General features: G+C 42.3%; 1 protein-coding gene and 1 pseudogene across 1 annotated transcript; both read right to left on the reverse strand.

Moving 5' to 3' along the window:
• Positions 1-1880: 1880 nt before the first annotated feature.
• Positions 1881-9175, reverse strand: LOC118083222 (left-right determination factor 2-like). Its single transcript, XM_035111447.2, has 4 exons — positions 8507-9175; positions 6389-6632; positions 5497-5736; positions 1881-3951 (listed from the first exon to the last, which is right to left on the reverse strand). Exons 1-4 carry the CDS (start codon positions 8772-8774, stop codon positions 3612-3614), a joined length of 1092 nt encoding a protein of 363 aa, XP_034967338.1. The 5' UTR covers positions 8775-9175; the 3' UTR covers positions 1881-3611.
• Positions 9176-9379: 204 nt separating this feature from the next.
• LOC118083223 (multifunctional methyltransferase subunit TRM112-like protein) lies at positions 9380-10001 on the reverse strand (annotated as a pseudogene).
• Positions 10002-24719: the final 14718 nt, after the last annotated feature.

Here is a 24719-nt window from a genome sequence, read left to right on the forward strand (position 1 = left end):
ATGTGGAAACCAATCAGAATGGAGCTCCCACCTTTGTGTTGTCTTTGTGATGTACTGTATGACTTGAGGATTATAATTGGCTGCCTTGTCCTGGGTGGGTGTCCATTATTAAGGTTTCTTTTTGTTACCCACAGCTTTCACACTACTCCTGGAACTTTGGAACTGAAGTTCCTAATGCTAAAAAAGGCAGAATCCTACTCAGTAATGGCATATACTTTAGTCATAGCCTGGTCTGTGGGACAGCATCTGCTTTGGGATGCAAATCGCCCTAGTCGAATTCTCATGACCTCCAGGTAAGGCTGGGAAAATCCCCTACCTGCCAGTCAATACTGGATTTATTATCAGACAGCTTCCTGTGTTCCTCTGTTCATCCCCTCCCCCTCCCCCTCCCCACTCATTGCTATCAAAAATACCAAAATGAAGATATAGTGGGTGCTGGATCTGCTCAACAAGACACATATCTAGTGTCAACAATTTCAGGTCTTGGTACTTTGCATTCAAAGGATGTGGCACAGGCCAATTTTCACATGATTTGTTCTATTGAACACTTGTGAAGTTGGCACCTGATACTGTTCTCTCTCTTTTTAATATATATTTTTATTAGTTTTTACATATACTTTCCAAACAGAACATATCATCTCATCTCATCTTATACAACATTTTGGCTATTTTAGCCTGAGACTTCCATCAGCCACATCTAATGATTTTCAAACCTCATCTCTTAATCTTACATTTATTATCCTGACCTATTACTTTTAATAATCCATAACTTAAAACCCATTCTTATAAATCTTTTCTGCAATATTTCATATAGTTCTCCTTACAAAACTTCTTGTAGTCCTACAAGCATAGTCAGTTGATTACAATTGTCTTTCAAATAACTCGCATATTTAGTCCAATCTTTCAAGAATTTCTGGTGCTGCTGGTTTGGAATTCTCCCTGTCATCCTATCCAATTCTGCATAGTCCATTCGTTTAATCTGCCATTCCTCCTTCTTCAGTAGTTCTTCCTGGTTCCATTTCTGTGCCAGTAATACTCTTGCTGCAGTTGTCGCATATAAAAACAGCCTGATACTGTTCTCTTGCCCAATCCGTTGCCAACTTCCGATTTCTTTGCATGACACCAAATAGCATCATAGAAAACTTTTCTACAGTCATAATGAGGTTATAAGGAAATGTTTTGCCACTCCTTTGATCCCAGATTACAACTGGATGTGGAGATGGTGCAATGCATTCTGTAATTGCCTAAATGTAAGCGTGCTACTTGTGACAAGAATATAGGCGAATATCAAATTACTTTATGCTTTGGAGAGACAGTGTGGTGCAGTGTTTAAAGGGCTAGGACCAGAGATCAGGGTTCAGATCTCCTCTCAACCATCAAGCTCACTGGGTGACCTTGTAACAGTAACTTTCTCAGCCTAACCTGCCTCACAGGGTTGTTGTGAGGCTCAAATGGGGAGTCACATTGAGCTCAATGGAGCAAAGATGAGATATAAATGCAATACTCGAAATAAGTAAATTTTCTGCAGCCTCTCCACCACCACTTTTCTTACACGAGTTTTACACATCGTAGGCATGTCTACTCAGAAGTAAGTTCCTCTGGGTTCAATAGAACTTACTCTCAGGTAAGTGAATTACAGCCAGTTCCACAGACTTACTCTGTTTGCACATACACCATCTGTTTTCAGTCCCTTACAAAGATTAGATTTTAGCTCTTTTCTTGTTTTTATTTTTTTTTGTTTTAAATAGGATATTTTAAAGCCTTGGAAGCCCCATTCAAAACAGACTACATTACCCAGATTATAAATCAGTAATTGTTTGTGTGCATATTTTTAAAGATTCAAATAAAATAATCCACTGTATTTATGGTATATTTTATTGTTTTCCCTAGTATGTCAAGATGTACAAAATTCAGGGGAAACTCATCAATCACATTAGTTGTATGTTACAAATAAAAAAGGATGAGATCCTGCAAGCATATGGAGCAAGCATCCTTACACACAAGTCCCACTTATTACAGGGTTTCTGCCTCACTTTTTAACCCATAAGGTACATAGATCAGCCTTCTGATGAAGATAGCAAATAAGGACAGAGAATATATATGGATTCTATATTATTAATAGGTAAGTGCTTTTTATGATTCCTAAGATAGTAAAGGACAGAATGTTGGTCATGGTCTGGGAGCAAGTTGAACTGAATAGTCAAATCAATGTCTATAGATGGCCTCAATCCAGTCAAAGCTGACCCATTGATTTCAAACTGGAGATATTTAACTACACACTTTACTCTCCCATTAAAATCAGTGCAGCTGGGAAATGCAAAACTTTCCATGGGTGTGATCCAGGAAAGGTGACACACTTTTAATACTCTTTTGGTTTCAGTGGGCTAGCACAGCTGTTTGTTGCAGCAGCCCTGGCTACAAGCTCCCCAGGCAAATGGTGCTGGTTGCCAGGAGCTGAGGCAGCTCAGAGATTGGGGTGGCTGTGGCAGCTGCCTGGAGGACTCCCAAGGAGAGGCGAGAGGAGAAGAGGCTGAGGGAACACTGCAAAAGGGAGGGTGTTTGAAAAAGGGTGAGAGGCTTTCAGCTTGGCAGGCAAGGGGTGACATAACTGGGCTCCTGAGCCCCACAGGAGTGCCGCAGAAAGAATGGGTTTGGTCAAGGTAGCCGTGCACTCCAAAAGCTTGAAAACCTCTACCCTCAATACGGTACATCCCTTTACTTTTTCTCCACAGTAGTGAATTGCAGCAATTCACTGCCATGGGAGAAAGTTACACCGCACTGTTGCAAGTGAAGGTAAACCTGTCCTCCATCCCTGATACCAAGGGCTTAGCCTTTACCCACAGGGATCCTGCAAGAGGTGCTGTAGGACTCTGCTTGGAGGCACATGCAATTCATCTCAAAGTGCTTCTTGTAGGATGCTGTCCTCTCATAATACAGGTGCCTAGGCCTATCCCTTGTTTTGATGGATGTTTTGTTAGTAAGAACAGAAGAGCTGTCACGAAGGATCGGTGAAAAATCCATCTACTCCAGCAATCTATCTCTGGTGCTGACAGCTTTCAACTATCATTAACAAACTGCTATCACACACTGAATTTGGGATTATATCCTACTTTGCTGCCCCACCATGGAAAATGATAGGCCAGCAACAAACAAACAAACAAACCCTCAGTAAATAGAATTTAAGTACCCAGTAAGACCAAAGGCCAATTTAGTCCAGCATCCTGTTCTCACAGTGGCCAACCAGATACCTGTGAGAAGCCCACAAGCAGGGCCTAGGTGCAACAGCATTCTTCCCACTTGAGATTCCCAGCAACAGTGGAGGCAGAACACAGCCATCATGGCCATGAAAGGCAGACATACAAGTTATACGTGGCAAAATTCCATCCAGATTGGAATAACCTGCATTTGCGACTGCAAGATTGTATACCTATGACAGGAGAGGAACCAAATTATTGTTGAAATGTATTAAGAAGACCAGCAACCGAATTCAGTGTGCCACGGGTGATATGTGGTCAGAGTTAGGAGAACTCAGTTTTCTGGTTGAACTAGGGAAAGAGCACCCTGCAACAAGCTACCTCTTGCCTTTCTGCCATTCTGTGTTTGGTGTGTGGTTAGACCGCTGCTATATTGTCCATGATGCAGCCACATTTTTCTACAATCATATTAGGGAACTCTGCCACCTCAATTTCAGTGTAGTTTCCCTTCTTGACAAGATACATCATGGGCAGCGGAGAGCTCTCCAGCACAGCACAGGTTCTCTCCCCGTAGCCAAAATGGCGCAGCAAGTTCTTGGGTTGCCGGCAGCCACCCACACAGTGGTAAGCCTGGTAGCCTGCTGGCTCGATAATCCAATACTGTGTCCAGGTCAGCTCTCGGAAATTGATGTAATGTTCCTGGCGGCAGCAGCTGGTCTTTTCAGTCAGGGTTCCTCCTTCACAATCCCCAGGTCCCCTGCCGAAAAGCAGATAGCTTTATGTCTGAGATGGGGAAAGACCTGAGCTAGAGACAATCTGGAGCTTGCAAATGTTAGAACTGGTGCAAACATGCTTATTCTTCTAGTGTTTAAGTGTCGGTATGGGTTTGATTGTTTATTACCCTTTCTAGGCATACCCATACATGATATATTCCCACATGGCTTCATACATCGTATCTTCATAACAACTATGTGAAGTGGTCTCTTGGTGAGCAGGGATTTGAACCCTGGACTCCCTGGTCCACTCTATCCACTGCATCACACGGTTTAGCAACGATAAAGTCTGCATTTCTCCCTGATAAAACATTGGGCACTGGTTTAATGAACCAAACATAATTTGTTTCACCTATTCTTTGAGTGTGTGTGTGAGAGAGATTCACTTGCAACACAATCCTAACCATGTTTACTCCAATGTAAGTCCTATTGAATTCAATGCAGCTTACTCCCAAATGGGTTAGGATTGCAGCCTAACCTTCTCTCTCTCTCTCTCATAATGGTTTGTGTGATTGTTTGTCTCCAGTATACTGCAAGAATGTAGCAGTAATCAGCAGCTTTTGGAAAAAAATTAGTTGAATGTCGGGATTTCTGTGTACCACAGTATAGATAGCTGTATATCCAATGCAACCATTGCATCTTTTAAAAGCAATGCGAGGTGGATGACTATCTCAAGATCAGTTCTAAAAGTACACATTGTGAAACCCAATTCTAGATGGAAGTAAGCAGAGAGGTAATCCTAAACTTAAAGGTAAAGGGACCCCTGACCATTAGGTCCAGTCGTGACCGACTCTGGGGTTGCGCGCTCATCTCGCATTATTGGCCGAGGGAGCCGGCGTATAGTTTCCAGGTCATGTGGCCAGCATGACAAAGCCACTTCTGGCGAACCAGAGCAGCACACGGAAACACCGTTTACCTTCCCGCTGTAGCAGTTCCTATTTATCTACTTGCATTTTGATGTGCTTTCGAACTGCTAGGTTGCAGGGGCTGGGACAGAGCAACGGGAGCTCACCCCGCCACAGGGATTCGAACCGCTGACCTTCTGATCAGCAAGCCCTAGGCTCAGTGGTTTAACCCACAGAGCCACCTGGGTCCCTCAATCCTAAACTTACCTGAGAGTTATTCCCACTAAACACAGCGAGGAAAGTAAACATGCCTATTGTCATGCTGTAGGACTGCAATACTGAGCAAAATCAATTGAGCTTACTTTTGAGAAAATGTGGTTTGGATTGGGTTTAAGGGCTATCTAAATTGTGCCTGAGTTTGTCTTCAGTATGGTGGTAACTCGGGTTAAGTACTTAATCCATTTCGGGGTGCCGTCTGCAGCACTTTTGCACATGTGCAAAGCGCTGGTAGAGCACTTCTGCGCATGCGTGCGGGGCGGAACCCGGAAGTAAACACTTCCAGGTCCGCCAAGTACACAACCCGAAAGTACGCAGCCCGCAGCATACTCAACCCGAGGTATGACTGTATTAAAGGACAGAAATAAAACTCCCTGGTCACCAATATTATTAAACTTTGAAACTTACCCATAGTCTTCCAGGTTAAGGGTATAAAGCACCAACTCAGGCTTGCCCAGTGCTTTGTCCGAAGGATCCTGAGAAGTAAAGCGCACACTCTTGGCCATTTCAGAGGCATAGCTGCCTAATCTTTCTCCTTCAATCCAGATCTCCAGGAGCATCGGCCCCTGCATCTTGGTCTTCAGCCAAAAATGTACTGCCTGGGTGACATCGAAATTCCTCCAGCCAGACTCCATAAGTGGAACTAACCTAAATGGACAAAAATGGGTTAATAGTGAAGAGAGAACCTAGAATAAAAACACATATAGGGGGAGATATCTACTAGCTTCCTTATTCCAGAATAACAGACTGAAATTGAAAGAAAAATGTTGGAATGAGTGAGAATACAATATCTATTTTCAAACAAGGAACTGAACTAAAAGGACTTTTGCTTGATCTCAGAGCCGATTCACATATTGCATTCTGAACTTGGGTGGATAAAAGGCACCTCAGTTTAAAAGGCAAAATACAATTCATTTCGGTTAGAAATGCTGTCAAAGCCTAGACTGCAGGTTCTTGATCTGAACTTCTGCATAAAGGCTTCCCTTATAAGTAACAATTCTTTATACACCCCCCAGGGTGCATTAAGATGTATGCCTGCCAATGAGGTAAACAGGTAAACCCTGCTCTTGTAATTGCAAAGCAACAGATTAGGCTGACAAGCTCTTCAAGAAAATAACAATTATGATGATCATCTTAATAAATGATCTGATCTGGGAAACTCTGTAATGAAGACATTCTGAAAACCGTGCATATGTCTGAGAGAAAGCTTGCCCCCTCTGCCCTTGAAACAGCACTGCTGAGTGTGGTTCTATTCAAGTCCACCTTTCCTGAGTCATTAGATTAGACTCCTCCTTCATACCTGGAATCAATCAAAGAGGTCCGGTTGGTGCCATTCTCTTGGGGCTGCACCCAGTACACGCTCACCCTGGCATTCATGACTGGCCGATGGGATGGCTTGCTGGGCAGGTGTTTCCTCTCCAGGGGCTTTTTGAAAAGCTTCAGCTCAGCCATGGTGACTTCGCTGTTTGCTGGTATCCTGCCTTCCATGTCAAAGATAAGTTTCTGACGGGTGGTGTCCGAATAGAGAATGTCTCCAGGAATATCTGTATGCATTTAGAAACAACAGAAATACTTATATTCATCATTGTTTTCATCTGTCACTTAAAAAAAAAGACTTTCCTTTTATGTTACACCAGAATAGGGAAAGGAATCATCTGACCCACTGGATATTATGGGCCCCAACTCCCTTCAGCCCCAGCCAGCTGGTCCACTGGTCAGTCCAATAACATCTGGTTGGTCACAAGTTCCTCATTCCTGTGATAGATCAATCATATCTCCTTCATGTGCAACCCAGTGGATAAAGAGAAAGACAGTTTAATAGGTTGTTTTTCCAGTTTGGGACATTTTGTATTTTGGTTCTGTATAAATGCAGGCTGTTATTTTAAAATAACAGAAAAAAAGGTTTGAAGTTATGCATGAGGAAAATCTTCTTAAGAATAGTTTAGCACTGGAAGGAGTTGTCTGCAAAAGCTATGAAGTCACGTTGCAATTACGTTACTTACTGGACACCAGTTCTGAATACAGGTAGGTAGCCGTGTTGGTCTGGCGTAGTCGAAACAAAATAGAAAAAATCCTTCCAGTAGCACCTTAGAGACCAACTAAGTTTGTCATTGGTATGAGATTTCGTGTCTGAAGATAAGTTCTGAAGATATGGCAGATTGGTACTCGGTGTGAATCCACTCTCTACTGTTCCTCTGCAACTTCATCCCACACTGTTCTTCTCTCCCACCCTCCTGGTGATGGAAACATGCGCTAGTATGGACTGTGTCAACTACACAGCAGGAATCAGTGGGAAAGGCAACTGTTTACCCCCGCCGCTCCCCCAAATTACTCTGATTGCAATACTTTCTGCATTGCGAGGTTAGTACATAAAACAGAAACAGAGATCATATAAAGGTGCTTCTGGTGCCTTTCTTCATTAAAAAAAGAGAGAATTGTGCTAGATAATACACTAAGTAACCATGTGCTACATAGTCACTAGCATAGTGAGTTGAATTGTGCCACACACTCCTCACTCTCCCTTGGTTGCTGAGAAACAATACAACTCACCATGTGGATGGAACCTATAAATAAGAGGTTCCCTATGTACTTAAGAGCCACTGTGAGTTAATGGTTAAACCAGCTACCATACAGTATATAGTCATTTCCCCCACCTAATGCCTATTTTAAACCTTCAGTCGTCTCTCCCCCCCCCCCCCGGTACATTGCTGAAGCAAACATTTTTGGTCTGGTCAATGCCTGGATGGGTGTCATGTAGCTTGAAAGCTACATGTACAGTGCCTTTGGTTCCATCATGGAAGAAAGATGGAATATACATGTAAGAAAATAGATACAGGAAGTACAGATACAGTAAGAAGGCTAAGGAGTGGGCAATTCTACACCTACTTCCCTTGCAAGCCTCATTGAACTTAGTATGGCTTATTTCTTCGTAGGTATGGATAGGATTGCATTGTTACTTGAGAATATGTCCTTTGGACTCAGCAAATTTTGGAGTAAGCACACTTAAGATTGTGCTGCCCTTCAGGAAAGAGATGCATTAATCCAGTGAATTTCTAATAGCAGATTAACTGTATGAATACCACTTGCAATATAATACATAATAACATGAAGCATGAGAAACTTACTCAAGAGGTATACATTCCCTGAAACCAATCCTGTCCTGCTTCAATTGTTAAACAAGTCTATTGCACCACCTTATTGTCACATTTAGGACAAATGTTTTGTATATAGAGAGAGACTTAAGCTGAAAAATTAATATTTGGGTATAAATTTAGGTCTGCATTTATCAGAGATAGTTACAGTGATCTGCATAATAGTTATTACACAGCCCGAATCTATAAAATTCTAGACCATATGCAGATTTCAGTTTAGGGCTGACTTGCTCTTAGTTACTTGTGACGATAACAGCAAAGTTTACCTGCATTGCCGGGAATTCCTCTCAGGATTCCAGCTAGACTTGGCATTGCTCTCCGCTTCTCTCGGCGGCGCTTCAGCATAGACATGTATTTATTCCTTATATTTTCTGGAATGACCAGATTTTCCATGTCTGTCCTCTGAAGAGCAGGGACCTCAGGAAGCCCTAATTTATCCAGCAATATCTGTTTGAGTCCTTTCTGAGTAAATCCATTCGCGGTGGCAGCTATGATGAGAGCACAGCTTACCAAGCATCTGAGATTCACAGCCATCCTTTGCCTAGCTATCAGTGGGTAGAAGAGCCCCTAAATCTCTCTCTCTTTCTCTCTCCTCGGCACAAGCTGTTCTTGGGGAAGAAGAGACAGCTCTGCAAGGTTTCGAGCTGCCTGAATGGGAAAGCGATCTAATGTGGTGGCTTTATATAGCAAGTCTGATCCCACTGGCATTACAAATTCCACAAGCAGAAGTGAGGCAGGGAGCTTGAAAGTGTTACATCCCCTTTGATACATTCAAGCTATAGTGACACCTTCCAGTGCATTTGAACTTAAAACAGAAATATTTAGAAGACTCTCTACACGTTCCCAAAGCTCTCTGTGCCGCTAAACAACTCAGGTTTCCTCCAGTCATTGTGTTGTTGTCTGCCCAATCTCCATGAAGGAAAAGACATGGCAACATTATGTACTGGGACACCTTTTTTGTGCAGTAAATACATAAACTGGGCAGGGTGAGAGGGTTGGGAATAATTCTTGGACCACTTAGCATTTATAAATCACATCAATTGCAGTTATTAATAAGATTGATATTAGATCCTGCTTCATAACCCAGAAAACCTCATGCAAAGTCTTGTGGATATCAATGGAGATATATACCAGTGTGTGTGTCCATCCGTCCGTCCAAGAACTTGCATTTCTTTACATGCACAAAAAAGCAACCCAATATTATATTCAGAGCATCTCCTTCTCCCAACAGAAAAATAAGGGTGCTGGGCTTTCCACAGGAACTTATCCCACCCGCCCCTCACCCGCAAGGCTTGCTTCTCAAAGCTCCATTGACACAAACCAGCTCATGTCTCCTCTTTGCTCAGCAACATGTTAGGCATCCTTTTAGTTATGGGAAACTCACACCCATATCTGGACATTTCAGCACACCTTCCACCACTTCCACCTCCATCAGCACATGATGGACCTTTCGAAGGAAAGCCTCATTGCTCTCGAAGTCAGGGATGGGCTCAGGTGGCAGGTCTGATCGGTGACCCAAACTCTCCGCTGCCTCTATCAAAGCTGCCCATTCCACCTTAGGTACCATCAGCGCTGTGAACTCCCGGCTGAAATCTATACATTGTTCACTTTCACTTCTGTGGCCTGGATACGAAGGGGGAATCCTCCACCGGGCCTCACTCCTCGCATGTGACAGGTGAGCATGTTGTACGTCAGGAGCTTCATGTTTCCAGGACAGCGGCCACCAAGCCAGCCATATATACCAGTGTTGAGAGCAACTAAACTGCCTTTCTGCCGGGTGCAGATCTATGGTGCTCACATAGATAGCCAACATGCTCAGTGCTACATGGATCACACAGAATTTCTTAACTCTGATAACTATGCTCTGTATGTAGAAGTGCTTCAGTTTGTCCTGAATCTTCCACCGCTCCGCTTCATTGGAAGATCCTGCTGTTATGAAAGAGGAAGACAAACTTACCTACTTTTTCCACACCAACCATAATTTTGAAAAACCTCTATTATGTTTCCTCCTTATTTCACTTGTTGCTAAACTGAAAACCTTTCCTCATAGTTGCTTCAGCTTCCTGTTTATTATTATATTGTTCTCTCTTTCCTTATTATATCCTTACATTATATAAGGTTACCAGATTTTTTTTCAATGAATCAGGGGACACTTTTCAACTTCAATGGATTTTGTCAGGGGACTTATTTGTAAATCCGGGGACTGTCCCCGGGAAACGGGGACGTCTGGTAACCTTACCTTACAACCCTGTGAACTAGGTTAGGCTGGACCACAACAGTGTATATGTGAAGTTAGGTTCACCCCCTTTCCCCAATGTGCATTACTTTACACTTGTTTACATTGAATTGAATTTGCCATTTTGGTGCCCTTTCATCTAGTTTGGAAAGATCCTTTCAGAGCTCTTTTCAATACTTTTTATTGCTCTAAATAATATGGTGTTTTCTATAGATTTAGCTACTTCACTGTTCTCCCCAAACTCCAGGTCATCTATGAACAAGTTAGAAAGTTTCAGTCCAAATAAGGATCCTCAGAGGGACTTGACTTCTTACAACCTTTCAATATGAGAACTGTCAATTTATGACTACTCTCTGCTTCCTGCTCTTTAGTCAGTTACTCTGTACTCTTATCCCATTATGTTTACACAGGAGCATTAGAGCATCCAGGTGTACACTGTCAACCTATCCACACATGATTGTTGACACCCTAAAAGGTTTTAGAGAGGCAGGACTTGCTTTTGCAGGCCATGCTGATTTTCCTTCGCCAACACTTGTTCTTCCACACTCTCATTTACTCTGCATCAAGTGTGCTCCCACCAGTGGTTTGAGAAGCAGTGTACAGTACACACACTAGCCACGATCCTGTTGTTTCTTATGTTTCTTATGTTTCTGTCTTGATACATTGTAAAACATAATTGGTCATGACCTAGTCCTAGAGAGATCCCTTACATGGCAATTGTGCCCTCACAAGAATCCCCACCACCACCTGACCATAATCATCACCTGTTTGCACTTGCAGGAGCATGGCTAGAGTATTAAAGGACACAGAACACAGACTCACAACACACATTTGCATAAATGTAGAGAGTGCCTCTGGGCAAAATAAGATGGCAGGTGGCTTCAGTCACACCAGCAATGCACTTTGTAGCATGCCCAGCTGCCCTGTAAGCAAATAATTTAAGTTTTAAAAAGGGAGGGAACGTGTCTTCCATGAGAGAATTTTGTATTGTGTGAAAGTAGCAGGATTTATTTGGATAGCCCAAACAGCATTATTGAAATGCAAAGTTGCAATCTTGAATTGCACCTGTATTAGATGTCTCAAACCCTGTGAAATAACCTCCCCTGAATATTATTTTCTTTTAACCAATCTAATGCAGGATGAAATACCCAATCCTTAGTTATGGCTACAAAAAGACCTTCATAGCCCATTTTCCAGGGAAGAGATAAGACATAAAGCATTTTTGTGTATTCTGAAGGAATAGAAACAGAGTTATCTAATACAACCATCTACTTTTGGAATCAGGACTTACAAAGCAAGCATGAACTTTGACTGTTGCTGTCACCACAGAAGTACTCTACCCAAAATTTTGAATGAAGTTCTGAATCACCTGCTCATTATTTTCATGGATTTAAGTGATATGTGTTAAGGTCTGTTAAGCATTAATGATAAATACAATCTTCTGGTGGTGCACTGCAGTGAGGGCCCCTAGATTAGAAAGTGCTTTCTTTCATGTCTGATGTCCAGTCTAATAGAAAGAAAACCCTTTAATGCCAAATGTGTATTGGAAGCGATTTATGAGCTCAACAGGTAATGTAAAATTATTAGGCAAACAGTTGAAGCTCAGTTAGAAAAAAAATGTGGATTGAACTCTTTTTCACACAGTGGTGATTATCTCCTCCAATTGCTGGATTTACTATTCCCTTTTTGCCATGCAAACAAGAAAGGGCAGGCATTTTATAGGAGCTCCCTCTGTGTGATGTGTATTGGAATCTACATGGTGGATTTAAAATGTCAGACAAGGGATTTAAAGTGTCTGCAAAGAATGAAATATAAGAGACCAGCCAAAGACTACATGTAAAGTTTATAGCGGTCATTTCAGCAAATGTAAAACTAGTTTTTGCTATCTAACCATATCATAAGGATCACCTGCTTTGTTGCAGGTGTGTATTTGCATAATGACCACTTTCTCTTTCAACAATAAATCCTATGTGTTAAGTGGGAAGTGTGATAAGCATTTCAAACACACCTGCAAGAGAAAGTATGACAGCATATTTGTTCGAGGTGGCTAGTGCCTCAGTTTATTTAATCTTATGTTTAATCCTATGCTTTTCATAGTTGTCAATGGCCCATGTTACGAGATAGGTTGTACCAAAGTTTACGGCATTTGCAGGAATGAGATGCAACCAAGCCAGACTTGCAGCAAAATGAATAATCCTTCAATATTGGAAAGCCCAGACCACACCAAGCAAAGAAAGCTGGATACTGGACTTCCTGCAAACTGCTCTACAAGATTCTACTCTATAAACTACATAAAATCAAACTTCTGGGAGATTAGAAGTGCATTTTTGGACCTCTTCACTGAGTAATATCCACAACTAGAAACAGTGGGAGGTACAGGGCAGTGAGGGAAACCTGCTTGACTTAATGGATGTTAATCTAGGACTGTTGTTGTTTAGTCGTTTAGTCATGTCCGACTCTTCGTGACCCCATGGACCAGAGTATGCCAGGCACTCCTGTCTTCTACTGCCTCCCGCAGTTTGGTCAGACTCATGTTGGTAGCTTCGAGAACACTGTCCAACCATCTCGTCCTCTGTTGTCCCCTTCTCCTAGTGCCCTCAATCTTTCCCAACATCAGGGTCTTTTCCAGGGAGTCGTCTTTTCTCATGAGGTAACCTTTCAGCTTTGGCCCAGCCACTTCATAAGCTCTGAATCTACTTGTACTTGTCCTCTGCTCTTCCTCAGTAGCATGTTGGACGCCTTCCGACCTGAGGGGCTCATCTTCCAGCGTCATAACTTTTATATGCCTGTTGTCTTTGTCCATGTAGTTTTATTGGCAGGGATACTGGAGTGCAGGGCCGGCCCTACGGCCAGGCTGGGTGGCGCAGGGCACCACGGCGCCGGCCCACCAGGAGGGCACCGCGAGCTGCGTCCGCCCGCTGGCCGGCCGGTCCGCCACGCAGCTGTGCCCACAGCAACCACGCTGTGCCTGCCCGCCCACCGCGCAGCAGCTGGGAAACGGGGTGGGGGGGCGCCGGAGGGATCCGGCGCACCACGGCGCCAGGGGCGCTTAAGACGGCACTGCTGGAGTGGCTTGCCAGTTCCTGCTCCAGATGGATCACGTTTAGTCAAAGCTCTGCACTATGACCTGTCCATCTTGGGTGGCCCTGCATGGCATAGCTCATAGCTTCTCCGAGTTATTCAAGCCTCTTCACCACAACAAGGCAGTGATCCATGAAGGAGAATCTAGGACTGCGGCATAGCATTACTGACATTCATTCATCCTACCCTTTATCTAAGCATGCAAACCTGAATACTGTATAGCATGCTAGGTAACTGAATGTCAGAGATGAAAATGCTGTATCATAATCATCATCATTAGATTTATTGGTTGCTTTTTTTGCTTTAGGCAACACAAAGTGACTTAGAAAAGAAAAAGAAAAGAGGAAGCAAGAACGAGGTCAGGTGGAGGGGGAGAGGCTGGGGTAGGAGGGAGACTAAGGGACTGTAGTGTTACATTATAGGAATGCGAAAAACTTAATAAACCATGGATTAAAAACAAACACTAACTATAGTGTTTAAATTAGCAAGCTTCAAAAACAACTGTTTGAAGTTGGTTTGTTTTAAATGAGCCACAGGTTGTCATGCATGACAAAGCAAACCGCATTAAGTAGGTAAAAATGGAAGAGGAAGTTTTTGAACTCTTCCTCACACCATGTAGGAGGAAGAGTGGAGAGGAGGGAGCACAAGCCTCATTGTGGCTCAGTCCTGCTTGTGCATCTCACATAGCAAACTTGCCTGGAATGAGTCTCAATGTGGCCTATGGGGCTGTTTTCCCCAAACCATGGCCACCTGTGCCACACCTGACATCATTAGGGAAGGTAGAGATGTGGCTGAATCAGTGGAATGACTGAGCTCCCTGCAGGGAACTCGATCATGCAGACTTCCCAAACACCCAATAGTCGACTCTGAATACTAGAAAGGGCTGCTTTCCCCCATAGAAATTACTCTGATTGTCAAGATTTGCTTCTGAAACCCTTTTCAGAATGTTCTTGCTTTCAGATGTTAGATTGATGATGATTGGGGAGGTGGCCTTTTCACAGGAGGCACCAGGTGTTTAGAATATCCTCCCTAGGCAGATCTGCAAGATAACATTATTATCTTATGGACATCAGGTTAAGATACTTTTTCTCTCTAAGCTTTTTATAATTGACGATCAGCAGTGGTTCTGCTCTTTACATCCGATTTTTATTTTTATATTTTAAAACTGCTCTCCTCACCCTGGCAGCAACTTCTTTGATGGTCTTAGGTGTATGTAGGTTTGCTTCAACTGTATAATTTTTATTGTAAGCAACTTTGGATTTTTAAAATAGAAAATCAGCATATAAATATTTTAAATAAAAACAAAATATTTTCATAGAGAATCAAGGGAGGGTATTCTTTGCTACAACCCTCCTCCTGTGTAAATTCAAGAACAAAGAATTTGCATTATTTGTCCTCGGGGATTATATTTCTCCAACATGGAAACCATCTGTTCAATACATAAAATGTGGCGCATTTCAAGTCACTGTTACTGTATACTGAGTTTTTACTTTAAGTAGGCTATATGAGATGGTGCATGTTATTGTACGAGTTAGTGGACATTACCTATACCCCATCCGACTTCACTCTGCAGCAGAAAATCGTGGGTCAGATGTTTCAAATTATTTGCACTTAATTATGCTTTAAATTATATTACAGTGTGCCAGGGTTGTTTGCATAAAAGACCTTTCTATGGCACTTTTTAGAAAAGGGAACAAGGAGCACAACAGCTTAATTACTTTCCTTCAGCTAGCTATTGCTCACTTCCTCTTTCCTCAGGAGTTGCATTTTGTTTTGCTGGTTGGAGACAAGACGAAAGTTCAGCAAGATCTGGTAAGCATTGCTTGCCTGACTTATGTATATAAACATAGTTTACCAGAGCAATGAAAAACAGCCAGATTATTGCATGTACTGTATATTGTTGGACTGCTTTTTATTATTGTTAAATTACATCTTGTTCTATCAGTGATATATGCTTCCAAAGGTTGCATTCCTTTAACAGGGATCTATGTTATATGCCATTTTTAAACGGCATATAACATAGCTGAAGATCTATACAATTAGAAAATGATGTAGAATGGTGCAATGAGAGAGGCTTGCTATGGATTTCAGCAGGTGGTGGATTACACCTATAATTCATTGGCATGCAAGTAGGTTTTCTGAATGCGATTAATTTGACTAAGCTATTGGTTTCCTCTTACATCTTGTGGCTTCAATTTGCACAGGTTAATTATGCATTGCATAAGAAAAGTTCTTCCTATAATTAGAATTCTGTTGACTTTTAATTTCTCCATGTGTCTCTTGTTCCAACAAAGGAATAGTAAATGCTGCTCTATTCATTCCCACCCCCTTTAAAGGTCCTTCTGCAAATAACAGCAACTTCTACCAGGTGTTATTTGGATACATTAATAAAGACCTTCAAAGGCAGAGCAGTCACAAACCACATGCAAATAAAATACAAGGTGATTTGCATTTCTAAATTTCCTAGAAGGTGCTGGCTCCTCCAGCTCAGCCAGCATATTGAAGACCAATCTAAATAAGAATTGTGGATAAAGTCTCCTGCTAAAGACCTGTGAGATGGTTAGTGCAAAGAGCTTTAATTCTCCAACTGTAAATTAGGAAAGAGGTGGCACTCTGCTAGATCTTGGCTAAAAGATTGCAGAGACTGCTGGAACATTTCCAACAAATATATGGTATGAATAGTACATAAGCTGACCGTTACACATTATTAACAATAATATCATTTTAGATTCTGGAACAGTTGCTTGAGTTAAGTGACAAAACCTTCCATACTCAGAGGATTTAAAAAAAACGTTTACTCAAAGTATGTAGTACTTTGGTGTTCACAGAAAGTAAAACTTCTGTTTCTCTCTGAGCATTTCTGTGGCAGGGCCTAAATGTATACACAACAATCTTTCCTTCTGCACTGGCTCAGTTCCTACATGAACTCTAGAACTCAAGATCCAGCAATAGTATGAAACCTGTGTATGACATAATGAAAAAGTCTTAAAGGCTTTAAAAATGTCCAGGGGTCACAATAAAGCTCGTTGAGAAATTAACATATACCTGTATTAACTTCCCATTTTTTCATTATTCCTCAAAAAATGACATTCCTATATTTTAAAAGTCCTATTTAATACATAGAGTTAAATCAGCTGTGATAAAAATTATAATAATTAAAAAGAAGGCAAAACTAAGTACAGGTGGCAGCTTGAGGAAGTCATGATTTCTAGGAACCATCTCTTCAAGCCATTGAGGGCCAAACTATGTGAGATTACAGAGCTCCCACATGTTCAAAGGGATTTAACCCCTTTTACCTCTTTACTGAGATCTTACAATATAGAGATTACACATGTTCAAAGGGACTTTACCCCTCAGTCTCATATATATTCTCTTTAACCTGGGATGGGGAAGCTGTGCTTGACTACAACTCCCATAATATCCATAGCTGCCAAGTTTTCCCTTTTCTCACGAGGAAGCCTATTCAGCATAAGGGAAAATCCCTTTAAAAAGGGATAACTTGGCAGCTATGATAATATCTGAGCATTAGCCTTGCTGGCTGGGACTGATAGGACATGGAATCCAAAGACATCTGAAGGGCCACAGCCAGTTCCCCATCTGTCTTAAACAGGCAATCTGAATTAAACACATTTTGAGCAATGGCAATTTCCATTACCAAATCCCAATACTGTAAAACAGGCACGTCCAACAGGTAGATCGTGATCTACCGGTAGATCACTGGACGTCTGTGGTAGATCACTGGTAGATCACTGGCTCCCCCCATAGAAGCTCAACTACTCCCTGCACCCCCCAAAACGGGGCTTTCCCCTCCCTAAAAAAGAGCTCAACAACTCTTTCATCTGAAACCCAAAAAACAGGGCTTTCGTTCATTAAAAAAGCTCAACAACTTTGACCTGAAACAGCTCCCACCTCCAAAAAAGGGAGTAGATCACTGCCAGTTTTTAGCTCTGTGAGTAGATCGCAGTCACTTGGGAGTTGGACATCCCTGCTGTAAAACAAATGACCTTGCAACATACATACTGTAAGTGCATTCAAGAAAGCCATGCAGATCTATCCTGTCATTGCTTATGCTTTCCCGCCCTGCGTTAATTTACAAAATGCTAGTCATATGCTTAGTTGCAAGACAGAAGATTGATGAGACGTGACTGCTGTTTGATAAGGGATGACTCAACAAATATGCTACCCATGTGCTAGGAGAATGCACACTCTCTATATGCGATAAAGGTGGTGGGAAGGCCTGGGAGCCTCGCAGAGAAAGAACTTCTAAGAATGCAGGACAGCAGCAGTAACCACCCTATAGAAATGGAAGTATGAAGCAATTTAATGGAGGGGAAGTAACCAACATGAACATGTGACAATGAAAGAAACTAATATTGTGCATAGTTGCGCAACAATGCGGGGTGGGGAAAGAGGGGATTCATGAGTGAGAAATTTTGTGCCATCTCTTTCGTTTTGTGCTTTCAGTTACTACAAATCTGGAATTATTTTATCATTCTATTCTGAACTATAGCCAGCGCCATTAGGAACATGCCTGAATGAAGAGAATCCAATAGACGTTTTCTGCAGAGAGGAAGTATATGAGATTATAGTGGAATTCTTTTTTGGTTTGGTTTGGTTCTGTTTTACTAATGTAGGGGTGTAGGGAGTTGCGGGCCTCCAGATGTTGCTGAATTACATCTACCATCCCATTTCCCAATCAGCCATGGTAGATGAAGCTGATGGGAGTTGGAAGTTAAACCCCATTTGGTGGGCCACAGATTCCCCACTCTTGTGCTAAAGTCATTCCCTTGGGGAGATGGGATCAGGCACCTCTCTGTCTTATTAAAAAAATGTAATCATACATTTCACTTTCACATCCCTTTGCTGCCTTCAGCTACATTGCATATGTCACACCAACAAGAGCTCCCTGCCTACCTCAAAGAGCAGCACTATCCTGTGTTCACCCCTTTGGGTATCTTCTGTGAGATTATCAGTGGGAACTCATGCTGCCTTCCTAAAGTGCAAAGGAGGTGTGAATTAAATTACTGTCACTGTAGAGCTGTTAACAACACAAGCATCTGTACTATTAAAATTAGAACTGTACAAATAGCTCACAACAAAATGCTCCCCTTCAAAGTTCTAAGCAGCTTGAAGAAGAAGAGTCTTGTAGTGTTGTGTGTGGATCAGATAGCTGGGGTCAGATAGCAGCGGAGGTTTCAGAAGAGAGCAAGGAAAACAGACACTTTCCCCCCCTGTCATGCACGCATGAAACCTTTTAATATTGCCATGTGATTAAAGAATTTGCATACAGGGTTGGCTTCCAGGCCTGAGCTGTTGTTGCTGGCATCCGTCTGTCTCGCGAGACAATGAAGTGCACCTTGGGAGTAGAGTGAAACCATTCGAGAGTTACAGCAGCTGCTGTGGCTGTAGAGACTGATAAGGGAGAAGCTGCTGGGGCAGATGAAGGCATCCATTTGTGCTTATGCAGGTGTACCATGGCGTTTCTTCTTTCTGCGCTCCTCCCAGCAACGGTCATTCCTCCTCTGGTCATTGCTGTGGATGCATGATGTAACTGTCTCAGGCACTGCAAGGGATTCCCACACAGTGGTGTTAACGTTGCCAGTCATGTTTGCAGATAAGAGAGTTGGTCTGCGACTGTCTGCCGCCAACAGGCCTTGTGCCTGAAGCCAGCTCCCCATAGAGCACATCCTTGGGGATCCTGCCATCTTCTATTCTGTAAATAGGACCAAGCCAGTGCAGGCGTCGCTGATACAGGAGTGTGAATATGCTGGGAATGTGGGATTGATCATATTCACATATTTGTGGGTTTGATCATATTCACATATTTGAGACTCTGTCCTACCATGCAATGCCCAAAATCTTCCTGATGTAGTGCATGTGGAAGGCACTGAGATGTTGCTCCTGGCGAGTGTAAGTTGCCCATGACTTACTACCATAAAGCAGTGTGCTCAACATGCAAGCCTGGTAGACCTTTGTATTGCTATTGGTAGGTCTGGGCAAAAACATTTTGTACAGCATGTTTTGTAGGTAAAGTTAATTCAAATTCTAAATAATAATAGCAAAATCCAATAGATAAATTATACAGGTGCCTTCTGAGCAGGCTAAAACTGGTCTGGGCTACAGCCTACAGCCTAGTGTTCATGTAACAGGAAAGACTGGCTTGCATCTGCTCAGTATTAGATGAGTACAAAACTCTGATTTGTATGGTACTTGTGTAATATTCTCACTTTATGTTATGAAGGTACATGTAAAGCATCAATGGTTTATATCTAAGAAGCATAATGTGCGACGAAAACTTCAAAAGGATCTGGAAGTAAAGTGTCAAGAAAATGAATTAGATCTATCTATTAGGGTTTCAAGAGGAAAGCATTTAACAGCTAATCTGGCCACAATTCAACATTCACCACTCAGAAAAAACAAAATGCCTGTGTAGTGGAAATGTTGTAACCACAGGGAGCAGTTATGTAAGTGGTAACTCCTGCTACCACCTGCTGCCCAAAATGTTGAGGATATGTACACCCTACAGGGGTGCTGACCCACAGAGGAAAACCCTGCTGGGAAGGATAAATGGAAAGGTGAGGTTTATCTGAAATTTGTATGTCCAGTAATCTAAACCACATATGAAGAAAGTAACACATATGCACTTGCACATTTAGTTTCCTTGGGTGTTAAAGAGCTGTCCAGGGGATATGTGGTATCTTTAAAATAAAATGGTTAGAAGGATTTAAGAGAGTCTTGACCCATGTCACAGACACTGACACTAAGTTTTCATTTATTCCCAGAAATGAAAAATGCTTGCTAACTAGTGAGCAAATGCTGCTTTTTCCACCAGAAAAACAGTGCCAAACAAAAGCAACTCTGTTCACAAATTGAGGAACAGATGGGCTTACAGTGATTAGTTGTAACCTTGTGTTTGTGCTGTGGGGCGCAGCAGGGCGCTATTCTGTCTCCAACGCTATTTAACATCTATGTGATGCTGTTGGGAGCTGTCATTAGGGGATTTGGAGTGAGGTGTCATCACTATGCTGAAGACATTCAGCTCTATTTCTCTGTAACATCTGGATCAGGAGAGGCTGTGCAGGACCTGGATCAGTGCATAGATGGGCTGGATGAGGACTAAACTAAGCTTGAAACTTGGCAAAACAGAGACAGAGAACATTTCCCAGGTCTCAGAGATCGACCAGTTATTTGCTCTGAATCAACATGTACTCCCTCTAAAGGAGCAAGTTTGTATTCAGGGGGTGCTTCTACATCCTATCACTTTGTTGTTTAGTCGTTTAGTCGTGTCCGACTCTTCGTGACCCCATGGACCATAGCACGCCAGGCACTCCTGTCTTCCACTGCCTCCTGCACTTTGGTCAACCTCATGTTTGTAGCTTCAAGAACACTGTCCAACCATCTCATCCTCTGTCGTCCCCTTCTCCTAGCACCCTCAATCTTTCCCAACATCAGGGTCTTTTCCAGGGAGTCTTCTCTTCTCATGAGGTGGCCAAAGTATTGGAGCCTCAGCTTCACGATCCTATCACTAGAAGCACCTTTTACCAGCATTAGCTGGTAAGAAAGACACCTGATGAGACAATTCCTGAACCACGATAGCACACTCAGAACTCCATGTGTAGCCCATCCTAAGAACGGCTTAGGAAAGAATTTAAGTTAATGTAAATTTTTGTAAGTTAAGTTAGGTTTAGGCAGAAAGCTGCCTACTCTCCTTTCCTTACTCTGAGATACTCAGTGGCAGGGAGTGCTCAGAGGGGTGAGGAGGGGATACAATGGAACCTTGGAAATGCTGTGCCCCACAGGTTCCTCTTGTGGCAGGGCAGCATGGAAAAGGAGGAGGGTTGAGTTAATAATATAAGAAAAGGATTTTAAACTGAAATAGAAAACCCGCCATAAATTTTAGATTTGTTTAAGGAAAACCAGGAAGAAGACTATCGAGGAAGTCACAAGTATAAGGTTAAGGTAATAAGAATTGGGGAGTTAAAATTCTCCCCTATTATTGTTATGTTTGTATTTGTTTAAGTAGCTTATGAATGAGCTGGGGGAAACCAATCCTCAGAGCTCCTCCATTCCTGTCCTTTCAGTGGCAGGGGGGGGATGAGGGGGGAGGAGGGAGGGGGGAGGCCAAACCCTACTTACAATGGACCCCTTTGATTCTCAAAGCGCAGGGGTTTCACTGGTGGCAGAGGTGAACCAGTGGGTGGAGGGAAAACGAAGGGACAGTGTTATATTGTATGTTTGTGTAGTTTGTTTAGTTTTGTTTGTAAAACTAATAAAAATTATTATAAAAAAAAAAGAACTCCATGTGTAGCCCATAGCACACTCAGAACTCAGGGCTTGATTACAGCAAGATGCTCTATGTGCATCTTGGATCTATGTGACCCTTGGATCTGGTCTGAACCTTTTGCTGGAGCAGAATGTGGCAACTCAACTGCTGATGGGAGTAACTTTTTAACAGCGTGTAACTGCACAGCCTGCCATGCTCAAGGTTTTTGTACTAGTGTACAAAGCCAAAAATAACTTGGGACCAGGTACATTGAAGAAAGCCTAAAATCACTGAGATTATCAGGGCTGAGTTTTTGAAGCTCCTTCAAGCCCCAGAAATCACATCTCTCTATACTCAGATGAGAATACTCAGCACAGTAGCTCCTGCCTTAAAGATCAACCTCCCCGTGGACACGAGGCAGATGCCAACATTGTATGGATTTCAGCATTGTATGGATTTCAGCCATGAAAACATTTCTGGAACTTTAATTTCTTATGGTCACTTTTAATACGTACTCGGTTTTAGTTATGGCATTTGTTAGTTTGTTCTTTATTTGTTGCAATTTGCTTAGAGATCTAGGATTATAGGTGATTCACAAACATTTTACATACATAAATATATCAGGTTTTTCTTAAAAAAATATGTCTGCCTGTATGTTTTTGGAAAGCAATTTTAGTTTTCATGGAGCAAAGCACTGTTAATCTTATGCACTTGTTGGGGAAATATAGGGGTTTAATACTCAAAACCTGTGGGATCAGTTTGGACGGCCAATGAGATCTAGACTCCAATTGTCAGTCAAACAGGATGTTTATATTTAAGCATTGCAAGGGCAGTGCAACACCACCTCAACCTGCAGTGAGGGATGGCACAAGCACAAGGAAGCAAAGAGGCAGTTATGTCCATACATACACACACATACACTTCCTTCAACTAGCTTCTACTGGTTTAATCACGAGGCATAGCTACTTCCTTATCTTTCCCTCCTTCCTTTTTGGTCAACAGTTATAGTGATAGTTTCCGTATGCATGTTGTTCGTTCTGCCCTTGTCTCTTCAAACACAGCCTTCACTTGCTCAGCCTTTCTCACACACACATTACAATTTTCTTTAATTCCTTTATAAATTTATTCTCCTTCCACACAATCCTGGAAGCCACACAATAACTAAACAGAATATAATTTAACACACATGGGCTGTCCAGTAATAGCAAATGTTCACAACCTGCAGCCTTCTAAACTTTACATTCATACATTAGCATTTTCAGGATTAAAAAATATGCATCTCTGGATCCAATATGGAGTTATATGGTATTTGGTTGCAGTACTAAGCTAGGCAAATAAAAAGGCAGTTCAATAGCTAAAGAATACTTTCACAACACTCTGTACTGATATATGGATTCTGGCAGCACTATTCATACTTGAGCTGATGGCACAGGACATACAGCTCATTTCTCCAACCTCACTTTAAATCACTAGCCGTATTAAAACATTTTGTGTTGTGTGGACATCTAGGAGAACACATGGTGTGTTAGTGGCAATGTCTAGCAGCATACAATTCCCTTAAAAAAACAAAAAAAAGGAGAATAACAAAAGGGCATAAAACAGAGAATTTTATGGAAGTTCTCCCATAAGAAAGAGCTCTGCTGGATCAGACCAAAGGCCCATCTGTGTTTCCCAGCAGCTATCACTTGTGCATCATTGCCAAAACCCAGCAACCAAAAGAAAACAATCAAGTCATTTTCTTGTGAACCATGTTAAACTAAAGGAGCGACCCAGTGTGGTTGGTTTTGGGATCAGTCATTAGGAGTTCTGGAGCAAGGTCTCAATTTCTCTCAACATCTGCATCAGGGGAGGCTGTAAAAAGCTCTGGAGTGAATGCAATAATAATGAATTGGACGAAGGCCCATAAAGTGTGATTGAATCTTAAGAAGATGGAGGTTCTTTGGGCGAGTGGTTCTGTGCTTAGGAGATAGAAAAGTTCCTCATTCTGGACAGTATACAGTAGTACTCCTTATGAAGAAACAGGTACAGTGGAACCTCGGTTTATGAACACCTCGGTTTACGAACGCCGCGGACCCATCTGGAACGGATTAATTCACTTTCCATTGCTTTCAATGGGAAAGTTTGCTTCAGTTTATGAATGCTTCAGTTTATGAACAGACTTCCGGAACCAATTACACCCATGCTTCGGGTTAAGTACGCTTCAGGTTGAGTACTCCGCGGACCCGTCTGGAACGCATTAATCCACTTTCCATTACTTTCAATGGGAAAGTTTGCTTCAGTTTATGAACAGACTTCCGGAACCAATTGTGTTCATAAACCGAGGTACCACTGTAAGTAGTTTGGGGGCTCTCTTGGATACATCTCTGCCAGTAGAGGCCCAGGTGTCTACAGCTAGGAGTACCTTTTATTAGCTTTGTCTAGTTCACCAACTACGGTACAGCTGTTCCTGCACAGGGATAGTCTGTAGTCCATGTATTGATAATCTCAAGGCTAGATGACTACAATGTGCTTTATGTAAGGCTGCCCTTGAGCCTGGTCTGGAAGCTCCAGCTGGTGCAAAATATGGTGGCAAGACTTCTGAGAGCACATGGCCGAAAAAAGTGACACCATTGTTAAAGCACCTGCACTGGTTCTTCATTTACTACTGAGGCTGGTTCAAGGTCCTTGCTTTAATTTACAAATCACCTATACAGTAGTCTCCTTACAGCTCAATTCTGACTTTGAATCTAAATGAGAAGACTCTCCTTCCGTATCTATTGCAGTAAGCTAAATTTGAGCTAGAAACTGTTGGCTGAGCTCTATAATATAACACCATAGGGAAAGTCCTGCTGGATCAGGCCAAAAGGCCATCTAGTCTAGAATCCTGTTCCCACAGTGGCCAACCAAGTGTTTATTGAAG

The sequence above is a fragment of the Zootoca vivipara genome, chromosome 3 (genome assembly GCF_963506605.1).
Source record: "Zootoca vivipara chromosome 3, rZooViv1.1, whole genome shotgun sequence".
NCBI classification, from domain to species: domain Eukaryota; kingdom Metazoa; phylum Chordata; class Lepidosauria; order Squamata; family Lacertidae; genus Zootoca; species Zootoca vivipara.

Coding starts and splice junctions, on each gene's coding strand:
- LOC118083222 (XM_035111447.2), bottom strand. CDS start 8,774: ATGGCTGTGAATCTCAGATGCTTGGTAAGCTGTGCTCTCATCATAGCT. Junction 5,737..6,388: donor ACCTCTTTGATTGATTCCAG/GTATGAAGGAGG, acceptor TTGTCCATTTAG/GTTAGTTCCACTTATGGAGT. Junction 3,952..5,496: donor CTTAACCTGGAAGACTATGG/GTAAGTTTCAAA, acceptor GCTTTTCGGCAG/GGGACCTGGGGATTGTGAAG.